The sequence below is a fragment of the Passer domesticus genome, chromosome 10 (genome assembly GCF_036417665.1).
Source record: "Passer domesticus isolate bPasDom1 chromosome 10, bPasDom1.hap1, whole genome shotgun sequence".
Taxonomy (NCBI): domain Eukaryota; kingdom Metazoa; phylum Chordata; class Aves; order Passeriformes; family Passeridae; genus Passer; species Passer domesticus.
In genome coordinates this window covers 20,560,402-20,576,202 of record NC_087483.1, presented here as the reverse complement: position 1 = coordinate 20,576,202, position 15,801 = coordinate 20,560,402, and the positions used below count along the sequence as shown (strand labels likewise).

The window sequence follows — 15,801 nt, the reverse complement described above, 5'->3', positions numbered from 1 at the left end:
CTATTTCTTCAACATGCGTGATCAAAACCCCTTCTTGTTTCCTCTCACTTTATTGACAGTGCTTTCCTTTACCCTAAGTATCTGAGACTTGTGATTTCAATATGGCACAACTGCCTTATAATCCTGCTATTATAGTCCTGGCAAAAATACTTTGATTCTGTTCCAGGATTTTTTCAGAAAGTACATTTAAAGCTTCTCTGACAAGGCAAGGGACCTATTTTTGTGCAGATACATGTATAGAATTCCCTTCCACTGTCACTAAGGTATTATGTATGCACTATAATAATAACAAAACAGATTATGAAGAGCACAGGCAGATGATGCCAGACACAACACACATGGTTATTATTAGACATGTGAATTTACATTTAACATTTTTCTTAAGAACTGGCTGCTAATTGAGATTTCAGCTTTATTATATGAGGCTGAGGGGCAATTGAATTTGGCACCAGATTCCTTGGGATACTTTGCTTTAGAGAGTGGGGATTAAAAGTGTATTGCTTGGTAGCAATACAGCAATAAGCACTCTTCACTGCAATGACACAATATTCTCTAAGGCAAGGCTGGGAACAAAGTGATTAGAGCAAACACATTGAAACATTATGTTCAAATTAAAGTTTATATTTTAAGTAAAAGTTGCCTCCATAATTTAACTTTTATGTTAAGATCCACAACATGATAGTGACATCATTTCTATACACATAAATAGTCTGGAAAAGGGCCAATTTGCAGTAAATTAAATTCACATTTGATTGATAATGGTTCATTATAAGCATCATGCAAATACAAAATATCAGATTGCAGACTTAATTATTAGTCATTAAATTTGATTTACTTTTCTCATCTACACTCCTGGTTTCCTTCATGTGAACCTTGATAAAAGACTATACATGTTTTAATTTGAATTTACACATGGAAACTTATTCAGGAGCTATTTGTCTATTCCATCTCTGACAAGTCATTTAAAAGGTGTGTAGTACTATATGACATTCAACCGTTTAAAGAAGGCTGTCATATCCTTGATGCATCAATACCTTAATTAACAAAAGGAGTTTTTGTAGTGAATAGAATCTAGTCTCCTTCAGATTTACTGAAAATTTTCTGTGGTTCAGTCACAATGCTTATTAAACCTCAATTTTTGCCACACTTTTATTTTTATCTTCAGCCACATAAAACCAAAGACAGAAGCAGTATAAGAAACCTGCTTACGGGTCACAGGACTGATTGCTCACTTCTTTTCCAAAAGAACAAATTGTAATAGTTCATTATCCAAGCAAATGCATGTTTAATTGAACATCACTGGTAAAATGTTCTTGTGGAAATGGCTCAATTTTTCAGAACAGCTTTTGGTTCCTTTGTGTTAATAAGAGCATTCAGCATTTTAACTACAACTGTGCTCTGTCTAAAAAAATTATTATTATTTGATTCAACTTCAATATTCACTATAGCTAAGTTATGGAAATAGAATGCACTGTTCATGAATGCACTAAGAAGATGTGCTACAACGATGATGACAACCATCACAAAGATGATCAGAATGCTGAAGCACCTCTCCTGTGGTGACAGGCTGAGAGAGCTGCTGCTGTTCAGCCTGGAGAGCAGGAGACCTTGGGAAGCCTTTATAGGAGACACTTGCAGTACCTAAAGTGGCCTATAAGAAAGCTCAAGGGTGACTTGGAGTGACAGAACAAGAGATAATGGCTTCAAACTGAAACAAGGTAGGTTTAGATTAGATACATGGAAGAAATTCTTCACTGTGAGGGTGGTAAGACCCTGGCACAGGTTACCCAGAGAAGCTGTGGCTGCCCTGTCCCTAGAAGCATCCAAGGCCAGGCTGGATGGGGCTTTGAGCAACATGGTCCAGTGGAAGATGTCCTTGCCCATGGCAGAGGGGTTGGAATGAAATGTTCTTTAAGGTCCCTTTCAACCCAAACCATTCTATGAATCTGATGTACCTTACTCAGATGATCTTCAAGTGAGGCAATCCATTGTTGTTTCTTCAAAGTAAATTCTTCATAATCTGGACACTGGCTGTTTAATTGATCTACTTTTTTTTGAACATATTCCATCATTTTCTGAATTCCTGCAACCCAAGAGCTAAAATAGAAAAATAGAACTGTCATTTCTCTTTTTTTGCTCAACATAGAGGATGATTATGATTTTTAAAGAACCCAACATTCATTCTGTTGATTTGTATGAGTAACTTATGAATTTTAAACTGTTACCCTTAAAAGAAAAATAACCAAGAAAAATATTGAAATTAATACAAATAAAATTGATAATTAGTAAAACACAAATTTCCAAACAAATATCTTGTCACTAGTGTCTAAGGTAGATTCACAAGACAGATATATTACTTCTCACAAGACACATAGTCTGATTCACTGAGAAATAGCTCATTTCCCTTTTCACTCTAGCTATACTATCTAAAAACTAAAATGACAAATGGAAGAGCTTAAAAGAGAAAATATATGGCATGCCAGTTCTACTTTAAAAAGAATGTTTTCTTTGGACTCTAAAATATTTCAGTGTTTTTACAGTAGCTGAAAAAAGAATGTCATATGCATTCTAAGTCAACCTCTTCTTAAGGGTGTTGTTTTAATGGGAGAACCCCCCCCCCGCCCCAACAATTTACAAAACAGTGGCTTGCATTATAACTTAAACCATAATATCAGGGAACAATTCAGAACCTGAACACTTGAGGCATTCCTCTTTAGATTGTAAAGAAGTTACCTCATACAATTAAGAACTGAAGTTTTGATATTAACCCCTCTCCCTACCCATAAAATTATTTCTTACTTAATTTTATATCCATCATAAGAATTTTTGTAAAACTGACATGTTCAAAATAAGTTTTTTCAGTACTTTAGTTTCCCCAGAAACTTATGTTAATACCTGTGGGAATCTGCTTTGTTAACTAAAGTTTGTCCCTTCTGCATGGTGGTTGCTGTAAAACCTTTAATTGCTTCCTGCAATTCCTTGTACTTCAGTGTCAATATAGGTAAATGTAAGCCTTCTGAAATAGAGATTTTACGGCAATTCTCAATGCTTTCCAGACCATCAAGTACCTGAAGAGAAAAAAGAAAAACATATGTTATCAATATTTGTGTTGTTGGAACTATCCTTGGAAATCACCTGTTTTTAAAACTTCTATAAATGATCTCAAAAAAATATACCTGAAAAAAATACAGGACTGTTTGGTCTTTGGACACCCTAAAATATAAACTTTTCTAAATAGTCTTCTAACTGAAAGATTTTTGGAAAAAAACCCCGTTGCATTATTAATAATAGTGATTATAATTAGCTCCTGTGGAGACCACTGCAAGAATAGGCATTGTTTCTGGTGTCCCCATAAAACAATCTCAAAGCGCAATTCTTGGAAAAAAATATTTCCCAGATACCTTATTTTGAAACCAAGCACTCAATACACTTAAAGGAAATAAAAAAGAGAATACATTTTTGAATGGATTTGCCATTTTGGATAGAAGTTTGAGGCAAAAATTCATATGGAAAGGGAAATTTGATTTGTAATTTTACACTTCAAATTGCTTAGCCTACTGTTTGCATAATTCCACATCCACCAGCCTTCAAGAACACACTAATAGTTTAATTGTCAGGTTATTACTACACGCCTGGCTTCTTACCTACCTTGCCAGCAGCCTGAAAAAAGTCATTGGCCTCTTGCAGAAGGGCTTTCCTTTCTTCCATATGGAGGCACACTTCCTCTTGTAACAGACAGATTTTCTGATTTGAAAGTTTTAGATGTTCTTTTTCTGTATAGTCCTCTGAAAGCAAGATCCTAAATGCTTCACCTTCCAGTTGTTCCACAGTGTAATTCCATTCCTAGCGGGAAAAAATCCATTTTAGTCAATTACACATAGAAAAAATAATACACCGCACGGTAATAATATAAGCATTGGAAAATGTGTACTCTTATAGGCATGAAAGCTATCATTACTTAATGCAGTATTTCTACTAGGAGGGTTTTAGTGATAAGAGTTTCCAGCAGTGGCATTCTACATTCTTTGACACCGTTTCACAGGCAGGACCAGCAGTTACTAAGATGTCTACTGTGAAAAATGGTCAAGATAAAGACAAGAAACCTCCTGGTAAGACCACACTCTCATGTCAACCCTTCAGCCCACCTATTTAATCAAGAAGAAATCAAAATATTGCCTAGATAATAGCAGCTTGCAGTGAGAGAGTTTCTGCTAAGAGATGTCTGGTAATCACTTCAATCAAATGGCCCTCCCTTACAGCAGGTTGTGCCATCATCCTTGCCACTCTCCATTGTACAGTTTTCCTCATTTCCTACACAAAATATTAAGTCCACTCAAAAAATATCACTGTCTTATCTGATCATGAACCTTTCCAGTGGCAGTGAGAATGATAAGAATTATAATTATAAGAAAATGAATCAACTTACAGTGAAATTATTCCATGTAAGAGTATTTAATTGTAACAAAATGCATAAATTTGTTTGGTACAAGATGCCCAACAGCAGATTTTAGATGATCTAAAAGCAGATATTAAACCCTGCCTTGTTTATACTGAGGCTAGGCTCTTCTCAAGTTTTCACACAAGCTCAAATTCCCAATTTATTATAGTAATTTATATTTTAAAACATTCCACAAACATTACAACATTGCACACTCTCTGAGGGTATTAAATTTAGTTAGACTCATTTGCTAGCCTGTTGAAACATTCCTCAAACTTGGATAAATTTTCTATAAAACAGCTAGCGACAGCTTCATTTTCAGCTTTCTATTTATAAGGAAATGTTTCTACACATAAAAAGCCTAGGCTTTCCATCAACAGGACATAAAAAATCAGCAGAAAAATCTTAGTTAGCTTCTTCTGTTCTTCAGACCTCAACATGCTAAATTCATAACAATCTGCCAGTCAGCACAAACATATTTCTTACTCATTTTGCTTGAAAGGAACACACAGCCTACTCTTACACTGACTTTTCAATTTACCAGGAGATGCTTGTGAATTGCTCTGACATGTTGAATGTGCCTCCTTAGCTTTTGTCACTATTCTTTTCCTCACTGCAGTGAGTCTTGAAAACTTGCTTTCACTACTCCATTTGGCAAGGAAATTTAGTCCTTTCTAGGTTCTTTGATTAAACAGGTATTTTTAAGAGTGTTAAAATTGATGAATTAAAAACATTGTAGCTTTAATTAAAAGTCTTGAATATTTTTCTGCCTTCTAAAATATTCAGCAAAAATGGGGGGGGGGGCAGAATGCAGAAATGTCTAAAAATTTATCTTGTTATTAAACAATTATTGTGGGATAAATTGACTTTTCTTGTCCATACAATAAAACTTTTGGACTTTGAATCAAAACCTGAGAAGCTGTATAAAAGTTTTTTCCCTGTAACGTTCTAGGCTTAAGCTCAGAAAATTTTGAAGCTCATTCATTTGACTTCAGATCACGATCCATATATTAGATAAAGCAGAAAATACAATATAAGTCAATGAAATATAAAAGTATGCATTTTTTTTCAGAATATGTGATAAGTTAGCTTTTTCTCTTGTATGCAAAAATGTCCACAACTGAACTTTTTCTGAGCCCCAAATCTGTCATTGGTTCATTGCATACATCAGCACATTGATAATTTAGTCCTTGTGAATATTCAAAAGGCTTTTCCCTTCAGAAACTACATTGCAGTATAACTACCAATACAATCATATTATATTATTATTGTCAAATTACAAAAGAAGTAGTGGGCACTAATAAAACCACAAGGGGTTGTGAGCTGCTATGACCATTACCATATGATGTGCCTTTTGGGAAGTTCAGTGAATGGCTGTAGCAGTGTATTTAACAGTGAACTGATAAAATCAACAAGCAGAAACAGCAAAAATAATTCAAAGTCAGAAAATTGCTGAGATATGTTAAAAATTATTTGGCCACAAAGTGGTGCTAGCAGCTCTTCTTTACCATGTCCAGCACCTCCAGGGCACATAGAAATGTGACAGCAAGCAGGTAACCAGTGCCAGCACACCCTCATTGAAACACGAGCTCCTAAATGTGCCTCTTCTCGCAAATCTTGGCGTGGGGGGAGCTGGGAAAACCTTGCAGGAATGGGGGGCAGGAGGATTATTTTAAAGTCTGTGAAGGTTGAGGGCTTTTTTCCCCAGTTATGATTTCTTGGGTTTGTTTTTTGGTCTTGATAATTTTACAAACTAGTGACAATGTTTTTATGGGTTTTACATGTTAGCAAGGTGAATTTCAACAATAAGACACCAGCTTGAGAAAATAATAACAACATTGAATCATTCTCTTTTCTCCTCTCAGCCCAGTCCCATAAATTACATGCTAAGCTTGTAAATCCCTCTTAGGCTGGCCTCTGAACAACTTAAGAAACCATTTCTCCTGTTCAGCTTAATGCAACAATACACGTGAGTAAACACATTGTGTGAAACAGTTCAGACACTGGAAATTTCCACTTAAAAAAAATGTCTGCTTTTCCAACATTAAACTTGCTCTGCATATCTACTACACAAAGCATTTTGCTCTGAGCTACAGCACACATATGAAATGTTACTTGAAAAGATTTATTTATGCTGCTTTGGAACAGGTACCTCCTTTATACTGTTTTCAACATCTGCAGTTCAGTGCTGCAAAAACTGATGCCTATAACTCACAGCTTTCTCAAAGCCCCATAACTCACAGCTTTCTCAATTATAATTTCAGTTTCAACCAGTTTCAACCTGGCCACTCTTCTGCACATCATAAGCAAAACCAACATGCTCAGTAATATTCCCTTCGAGCATTTAATTTCCCTCTGCTAGAACATGCTGGTAGGAAGAAATGCAGAAGGCTTAAAAAGATAAGATCCTCGAAATAATAATTCACATGGATGCATAACAAAAATGTTTAATGCTAAACATTTTAAAATTACCTCATTAAAAAAGGAAATTAATTAAAAATTATATGAATGATCTATTACATAATGTACAGGAGAAGAATTTTTAGGTGAAATTGTAATAAGTGTTATTATTAAAAGTTATTTCCTAGATACTCAACCATGAAAAATATTATTATACAAAATGAAAATGCATATTGTTTTCTGCACTTGCACTCTAATTTCTAATTCAGAGAGCAAATTACAAGAATAGCCTCTGATAATGAAATGTGGGGAAGATTAATGACTATTTGGTTAAAATTCAGCAATGCTTTAGAACACCTATTGTTGTGTCTCTCTCTGAAAACACTCCATAGTGTACTCATTTACTGGTTTATCTGTTGTCCTTGTGTCAAAGATCTGTTCAGAAGAATTTATCTTTACATGCTCATCTTCCCTTAAAAAAAAAAAAAAGTATTTTTTGACATGCTGCTTGGAGAAGCATTAGAAATATTATTGTATTGTTTTCATGACAGCCTTGAAGCAGTTACCTGTTAATTATGCAAACAGGCAAACATGTGACATTTAATGACAAAGCTTACAGGGAAACAGGTCTGTGAACAATCAGAAGCCTCTTACTATCAATACAATAACCTTTAAAAAGACATTTAGTTCTACTGGGATGGTTTCTGGATGAAAAAGACCTCCTTGGTCATCTGGGTTATCTGAATTCAATTGCATGAAAAAGATATCTTGGGGAATGGTCCTGACCCAGCAACAGCACTTACCTGATTACAGCACAACACAGTTACCTAAATAAGGTTCTCAATATAAGCAATTTATTTCATACTAAAGTTATTTCTTCTTACAGCAACATTTTCTTTAATCTCATCTTGCTTTTATGAGTGGTGGTAACAGATATATTTTTTTGGAAAACTGATATTAACTATGAAAGTAGCATTTTCAATTACTGTTATTCACAAGAAATACATGGACAAATACATCTTCCAATCATGTACTCGGTTCACTGACAATTAATTATGGTAGAAATGGTTGGGGTTTTATCCTTTGTAAACACTATCATTTGTTAAAATTCTAATAAAATTTCCTTTTCTTTATTTTTCACCTCAGGATTTTACATGTAAATTACCGGTGTGGAAATTGATCACTAAATTGAAAAACCAACTAAACACCATCAAGGATTATTCTTCTAACTTATGGGTAGCTTTTAAAATTTTAAATTAAAAAAAAAATCTGAGAAACATGGAGGCCTTGCATTAAAAGAAGCAAAATTACTAAAATAATTTAGACATATAGAGATATATATCTCATGTACATTACAAAATGTCTACTCCTATACACGCTTGTTCAATGCCCAAGTTCATGTTTTGCTACTCATTTTTAAAGATGCTTCACCAACAAATTATGGTATTTCTTACTTTCACTTTGACTTCCATTTCTTCAAGTTCCTGAAGTAACTCTTCATTTTCCAATAGTGATGAGCCTAAGTTTTGCTTCTGAAAGTAATCTCTGATATTTTTCTTATACCAAGATGTTACCTAATTAAATAATAAAAAGAACTCAATGAGGAGTTTGAGAAGTTATTGTCCATTTAAAAAAAATATGTACAAGGCAATTTAATTAAAAAAGGAAAAGCCTCACCTTTTCATTCCTTTCATTCATGCTTCTATTTAAACCCTTATTTGTGTTGGAAGAAATGCAGACAGAAAGGACTAATACCAAAGCAAGCACATAGTGGATATACGTGACAAAACAGACAAAAATGCATTCATCAAGTTTGAGCAAATTGTAAACACAGTAGAAGAAGAATCAGGTTATAGCCATGCATAAAATAAAGGCATGATTTTTCATACCATAAAGATATTGTCCATTCTCCCTTGACATAGAGTGACTTAAACACTTGCATACAGTAAAATACTACAAATCTGTGTATTTCTGACCTAATAGAACCTCTCCATCCCTGGCTTGAAAAACCCAGTAAAGATAATGGGATACTATTTTGTAGAATAATCTTATGTAGCTTCACAAATTTATTACATCTTACAAACCTTTTCAGCAAGTATGTGCAGCAAACATGCAATATACAAATCATCTAAATTCCACAGAATTACTTGCATTTATATCTGCTTGATTCATAGTAGGTACCTCTCGCTTTCTTTGTAAACAACACATGGCAAGAATTCGTGAGTGAAGCTCCACAAGTTAAAATAGTATCCAGAATTAGTTATTGGTATCAGGAAGACTTCCTCCAATATTTCCAGTCTGGAAAATCACTACTATATTTAGATCACAGTCAGCATACTAAGAATTTCTGTACTCTAGGTACTACAGATTGTAATAACCCACTGGAAATCTTTTGTTGTTGTTGTTTTATCTGCTTATGTAGAATCATGCTATTTTTAATAAATTTAAGCAATTATAACAAATGAAAAACCCTTTAAAATACATTGGAAGTATTTTCAGTTACACATAAAAAATGCTCACATTATGAGTCCAAGAGACCTAGGAAAGTAAGGGAATTATTTTAACACTAAGCCTTCATTTCTTGAGTATATCCTCCAGATGTGTACTTACTGACTGAAACATTTTTCCTGGAAGTACATTTTCACAGAATATTTTCTATGGGTTCATCAAAAAACAAATAAATGGAATGGACAACAAAAACTGTGCAAAAAGGGAAATAAAAATTTATTTGCAAATTAGGGCTGGCGGGTTTTTATCATGTTTCTGTTTAGCAAAACAAACCTGTATTTCTGTAATGTTAGGCAGAGGAAGAAGTAATTTTTTAACCCTGTTATAGCAAAGTGTTCACTCCTTTACCACTTGGCAATATTCCTTTCCATTACAGTGAGTTAAATCAGTTGGCTTCCACTGCAGCTAATACCTCTGAGTGATTTCACTGTGAAACCTTAGCTCTGAAGGAATGGCTGAGCATTCTTAACTTGCTTTATAAGCAAGAAACACACAGAATTTCACTTTCAGTGATTTTGCGGAAGGTATGGGAAAGGAGACAAGGTTAACACAGCAGTTTGAAAAAGACAGTGGTTTTCCTTGATTGGTTGAAATCTAAAATCACTCCTGTTTTTCAAGAATTAGATTTTATCTTTTGTTTACAGTAATTATTGTTTAGATTAATTACCTCTTCTTCCAAAGATAATTAATTATGCATAAAATAATCCAATCTGCCTTTGATTTTCATTAATGAAAGAGATATCACAAAATATGATGCTGACACTTCCATAAAGGAAACTATGTAAAATAAATATGCTTTCACACATTGAAAATTCTGAAAAAGACGTGTTACAATCATGACTATCAGATCATCACATTCCAGTTAGAGAGCAAAGGGAGATGTTGCATTTTCAGTGTTTCATAACCTGGTAGTAAGGGATAAACAACACACAGATTGTGCATCCCTCTAGACTACACAGTTGTGCCTGGCAAAACAGAAGCAACACAAAGAGCAAAAAGCTACTCTTAGAGTCAATACAGCAGAGCATGTCTCCAGTACTCTGCTTTCTCTGTATTCCTTTAACTCCCACTAACATCAAACATTCAAAGTTAGGATTTCCTCAAAGAGATGTAGCCCAGAAATATAGGTCTAATAAATCTATTTAAGCTCCTTTTCTGTTTGTACTGTCTAACAGTTGCTAGGTTGTTTTCTGTACTGTGATTTCCCTTGATGTTGCATGTGTTACCTGGGTCTCCTGCTGGTGCCACAAACAAATTTGCAGAACCTGCTCCAGTCCTTGGCGCTGATGTCTGAGGAATTTGTCCAGCTGCCGCCTCCTGTCTTGCAGCATCTCAAGGAGATTGTCAATCTTCAAGCAGCTGCTGTGGGCTCCTTGAATCAGCTCTGGATTTGCATTTGGCCCCTCACATTTGAATTCTTCTATGAATTGAGTTAGGTCATGGCTTTTGTTTAAAAGAGCAAATGACTTCTCCAGAAGTTCTGTAAGAACAGAATTTCATCAGGAGAAAACCCAGAGTGCTTTGTGATTCTAGGACCATATTTCAAATATTACTCAAGCATCTTTCAAGCTATCTATTTGCATTCATGACCACAATGTATTTTCATGCATTGCATGAACTTGAATGCTTACTTTAGAAGATATATATATGTGCTAATATATTTCAATTTGGACAGCTCTTACGTAAACCTACGAAGGTACAATAGTGTATACACAAACATATATACACACACACACATACGATGGTGTACTGAGAGTCACCAAAACAAAAGCCAGAAGCATCATTGTTTTCTCAAAACTGATCTCTTTTTGTTGATTTCCCAACCTGTGGGAAAGCTGAAGTGGAATTTTCTACCCTGCTTCCCAAGTGCCAGGACCTGCTGCACTTTTTCACTAGTGATGCAACTAGTCAGGCAAAGCACCCTAAATCTCCTCTTCTCACAAAAAACACTCAGGGAAGAAGCAGAGTGGGAGGCCTCTAGTTCTTCAGACACCAAGGATAACAAGAGAGATTAGTTTCCATGAGCTCACTGCCACAAGCTTGTCCATTTTGCTTCTTGCCTTCCAGAAAAGTGGTATTAATCAGAAACGTTTCATTTCGGTCCATCCAAAATTGAACAAAGATAGAAATGGGTAAACAAATATATTTCATAAGTTTTCACTTTTTAAATTCCATTTCAGAGTTCCTTTGTGTTATTTTTTTTTTAATTCAGGAGTGATAAGCATTTGTGATAAACTACTTATCATATACTGGTATAGTCAATACTTGGTCAGGGTGGTATTTTCAACCACCTTTCTTTGGAGCAGGTAAAGAGTATCCTTCTTGGAGAAAGCACTGTTTTTTATCAAATAACTCAATATCAGCTATCAAAAATCTTATTTTACTTTAGGGTAGAATAAGAAGTCAATAAATTGCAGCTACTTTCCTCCATCTGAGGGAAGGCTTATTGCCATCAAAGCAGACTTTGTCTGGCAAATAATTTCATCTGATGCTTACAGCTACAGACAGTCTTTTCAGCAGCAAATTGCTGCCAGATACTTTAAGTTTAAATTGGTATGCAGTGAACAATTTGCTCCCATGAAGATCTATTTGGATGAACCAAAACCCATAATAGTGTTATCCAAGTTTGATTCTCTATTCACCCTCCCAGGAAGAATACCTGGTGTTCAAGGTAGCTAAAACTGTTTTAGCTAGTGCTCCACTAGTGAATAATAAATTATGATTGATATTTTGCCAAGTTTAATTTAAAAATGTTATTAAAATTACAAGGACAGAGTCTTAAGACTTATACAAAATGCAGAACCATATGGAATTGGAAAGGTGTCAGAAGCAGCCACACAATTAGATTGGTTCCAGAAACTTTTTTCTCTTTTTGATTTGAACATGCCACAATATAGCAGAAGGTACTTCACATGAAAGCTTGAATAAAAAAAAAGAATTTGCGGGAATGAAAACTTATGGTCAAAGGTATGTGCAGGAAAGTTGTTGAAGGTGAGATGCAAGGGCTAGCTTGAAACCAGGAGTTTCACATCTTTCAGCAAGACTGATAAAATCTCTCTCACAGTTATATTTTTCCAAACAGAACATTTGCGTATTTGTTATAGAATTTTTTTTTTAATACACACAGAAAAAATAAAATTATTCCCTCAAGAAGTCAGCACACAAGCACATGCTGTCAGGAGTGGTATTCTGTTTGTACCTTTTGTATGATGCTCTTGTTGCAGAAGAAGTTCTCTCAAAGAGTCAATATTGTCAAACTCTTGAGTATTTTTCAGGAAATCTTCAACTTGGTCAATTTTAACAGCAAACTACATTAAGGAAACAAAGGATAGGGAGAAGCACACAGTAATTTTGTTTTGCATAACTACATCAGTCTTGGTATTATTGGGAAAGTTCATGAGAATTCGTAAATTCTTGGAGAATGGCTTTTTCAGTGAATGCCAGATACAGATGCTTTGTGGCCTCTATGCACCTTCTGAGTTGTTTTTTTCTTTCAGGTACTGATGGATTGAAGGATTTTAGTTGACACAATCTGTAATTACAGTTTGTCACTTTGTGAATCATCTTTCCTACAAAGCCTTATGCCAAATCTAATTTCTTTGTATAATACACATTATCAGCACACAATAATTAGTAGATTGTTGATCTTAGACTTCTTAAAGCAGTTAGTATTTGCTTCTGCAACTTATAGATGGCATTAGCATAATACAGAAACAAAATTATCAGGGAGAATTATTAAACTCTTCAAGTTCCAGGATGTGATGACATTGATCATGAAGCTACACAGAGTGGGCAAAAACCTGCAGGGTATGGAATCCCTCTCTTCTTTGGCTCCCTGTGTGTAGCAGTGAATTATGATGAGAGAGAAATGGGTTAACACCGATGACACAGTTTTTCGTTTCTTGGTGTCCATCTGTACACCAAAGTCTCAGGTAAAGTGCTGTCAAGTTAGACTAATGTTTGCTTTTTGTAATTACAATAACTTCTGGATATTTTGGTGTAAAACTTTCAGTGACCAATAATCAGTGAAGGCACCTGAGAATAAGTTCATTCAATGCCAAATAATTTTAATCATAAGGAATGAAAGCTATTCTGCAGAATATTCCTAGCCACTGAAATACATATTTTAGAGTTGGGTCCAGTTCCACTTTTCACTGGCATTTTCTGCAAAGTACAAATTCGGGAGACATTGTGACTAAAATATTTCTTAAATTCTACATGGCGTTTTGTTCAGCTTCATCCTGCACTATCTGAAAGGCTGAAAAGGAAGGATCCTTAGAATTTAATTTTCTTGCTTGCCTCAACCTTTAGGAATGCAATGAACAATATAAAACACATTAAAATTACAATGGTCAGAGTACCTGTAAGATGAGAGCTGCTTCAAATCAACAGTTATTTGATTTAAATACAAACCTCCAGAGCGTTTTCAAAGAACACTGAAGTAAGTTCCAGAAGTGCTTGTCGTTTCTCCAACATAATTATGAGTGCATCCCACGCATCCCCAAGGGTCTCTGCCATGGCATCATAAACCTGACTCTTTTCTTTGTTCTCCTCTGCAACCTTGTCTGCTTCCTGCAGCAGGTCCCATACCTTGTCTTCCAGAGCCTGAGAAGGAAATATACCAAAACAAAACAAACATAAGAAATCTGTACACAAAATCCAAATCCCTGTGCTGATACCCATGTCAGGATATCTTTACAGTGGGTCTGTATAGGAGCCACAAACCTTCTACTCCTGCTTTATTTCCAGTTCCTAGTGATAGTATTGTAGCTATTTCTTATAACAAGCTTCTGAATTTCATCTGCACTTAAGAGGAAATAGTTTTCTAAAATTCACATACAAACAAGATTTAAGAGAATATATCATGTTTTCTCTAATATTTACACTCCAATGTTTTTACATCTCCATAAACACAAGTCTGTCCTCCTGGAAGTGGTAGCAATGCAGATGTTTTGATTCCTCTTTCATATGCCATCATATTACACTACTGGACAGTATGAGTTTTAGAAGTTTGGGAGGTAATTTACTCATAAGTTTCTGATTACTACAATGCAATCCAGATAAGAGTGATTTAAGCATAAACACATTCTCCAAAAAATCACACCTAAGTTATATAATATTTCAAGTTCAGCTTGCTGCATTGCTTAAGCTGGCCACCAAATAATAATGCACTATTGTCAAAATAATTCTTCTGTGTTTCATTCCTTTTATTAACCTCAGCACAAGAAAGATAACTGCCGGCCCATTTCCAGCTTATGTTACAAATCTTTAGTGTGTCAGAAAAATTGATTAAAATTTGTTCTCTGTTCTTCCCAACCCCCATCCTGGGTTTTATCATGAGCATGAATTAATGAAGTGTCACTTTTTTTGTTATTAGAGGTGCTACCACATGAATATGTAATGTGAAAAGAAATTTTTATTAGGCAATTGAAACGACCATTCATATACTACTGGATAAAAAGTTGATAACCAACTCTAAGAGAAGCCTTTATGATGTTTCCTTCTTGATGAGGCATAAAATTGTTACATGCATAACAACTCAGTAAAAGTAGTAGCATTCATTAATCATCCAACATGAGGTATTAACATTCTAGAACAGCTCTGTAACGAATATAACAGGAATTAAATGAGTATATGAGATATTGATAGTCTCTTTACTAACTTAACATCTTAATATCAGTTAATGAGAAGCATTATAGTCATGACAATGCTGATATTAAAAAAGGGGTAAAATATTCTCAGAACGTTACACCCAAACTGCTTGTCACTACAAGGTTAATTTTACCAAAATATTAGGCCACTTTCACAGCTGGTCTGAATATGCTGTAGAAAACCAGATGACATCTGAGGTAGTTCCATGTGGAATTTCTTGGCAAAGACTAGTTTTCAAAGAGCTGACTATATTATATTTTGAAATAAAACTAGGTATGCTTTTATCCTAATATTACATCAGCTTCAGCATATTTAAAAGATATTTCAAATGCTAAATCTTTCCTAACTATGCAAGATCAATGCTACACAAATGGTATAGGACCCAGAAGTAGATTTTCTTCTTTTAGAAGCCTTTTTTTCTGAACAGGTTGTTAATTACCATTTATCCCTGACAAGTAGGCTGTTTTCTAGTAATTGATTAGCTGTGAGGAATAGCTAATCCCTAAAACACAGAGAAAACTGGAATATTCTTCAAAGGTTATCAGTCATGCTCCCTGCACTTGTTAAAATTCAGTTACTATGAGATTAATTCAAATGTAGCCAAAGAAAATTAGAAGGTTAAAGCAAACCAAACTGCAGCATTTAATGAAATGCGAAACTAGCGTGCATAACGTTTAAAAAAAAAAAAAAACACAAAAAAAAACCTATGAAGCTGTTCATGTGTAATAGTCTTTTTGTGTTTAGAACTGATTAATGGAAGTTTTCAAATACAGGCTTAATTTTTTCTTTAGCCTGGATTGCAT

General features: G+C 34.7%; 1 protein-coding gene across 5 annotated transcripts in view; it reads right to left on the bottom strand.

The window, feature by feature from the left end:
* CCDC141 (coiled-coil domain containing 141) overlaps nucleotides 1–15,801 on the bottom strand; it is a 55,801-nt gene that overhangs the window by 26,727 nt on the left and 13,273 nt on the right. For all 5 annotated transcript variants that reach the window (XM_064434312.1, XM_064434316.1, XM_064434314.1 and 2 more), the window contains 7 exons: nucleotides 13,760–13,951; nucleotides 12,546–12,654; nucleotides 10,573–10,826; nucleotides 8,293–8,412; nucleotides 3,649–3,843; nucleotides 2,896–3,068; nucleotides 1,956–2,097 (listed from right to left, as the gene is read on the bottom strand). In XM_064434312.1, the coding sequence (XP_064290382.1) occupies nucleotides 1,956–2,097; nucleotides 2,896–3,068; nucleotides 3,649–3,843; nucleotides 8,293–8,412; nucleotides 10,573–10,826; nucleotides 12,546–12,654; nucleotides 13,760–13,951 (1,185 nt within the window). The remainder of the gene's footprint in view (nucleotides 1–1,955; nucleotides 2,098–2,895; nucleotides 3,069–3,648; nucleotides 3,844–8,292; nucleotides 8,413–10,572; nucleotides 10,827–12,545; nucleotides 12,655–13,759; nucleotides 13,952–15,801) is intronic.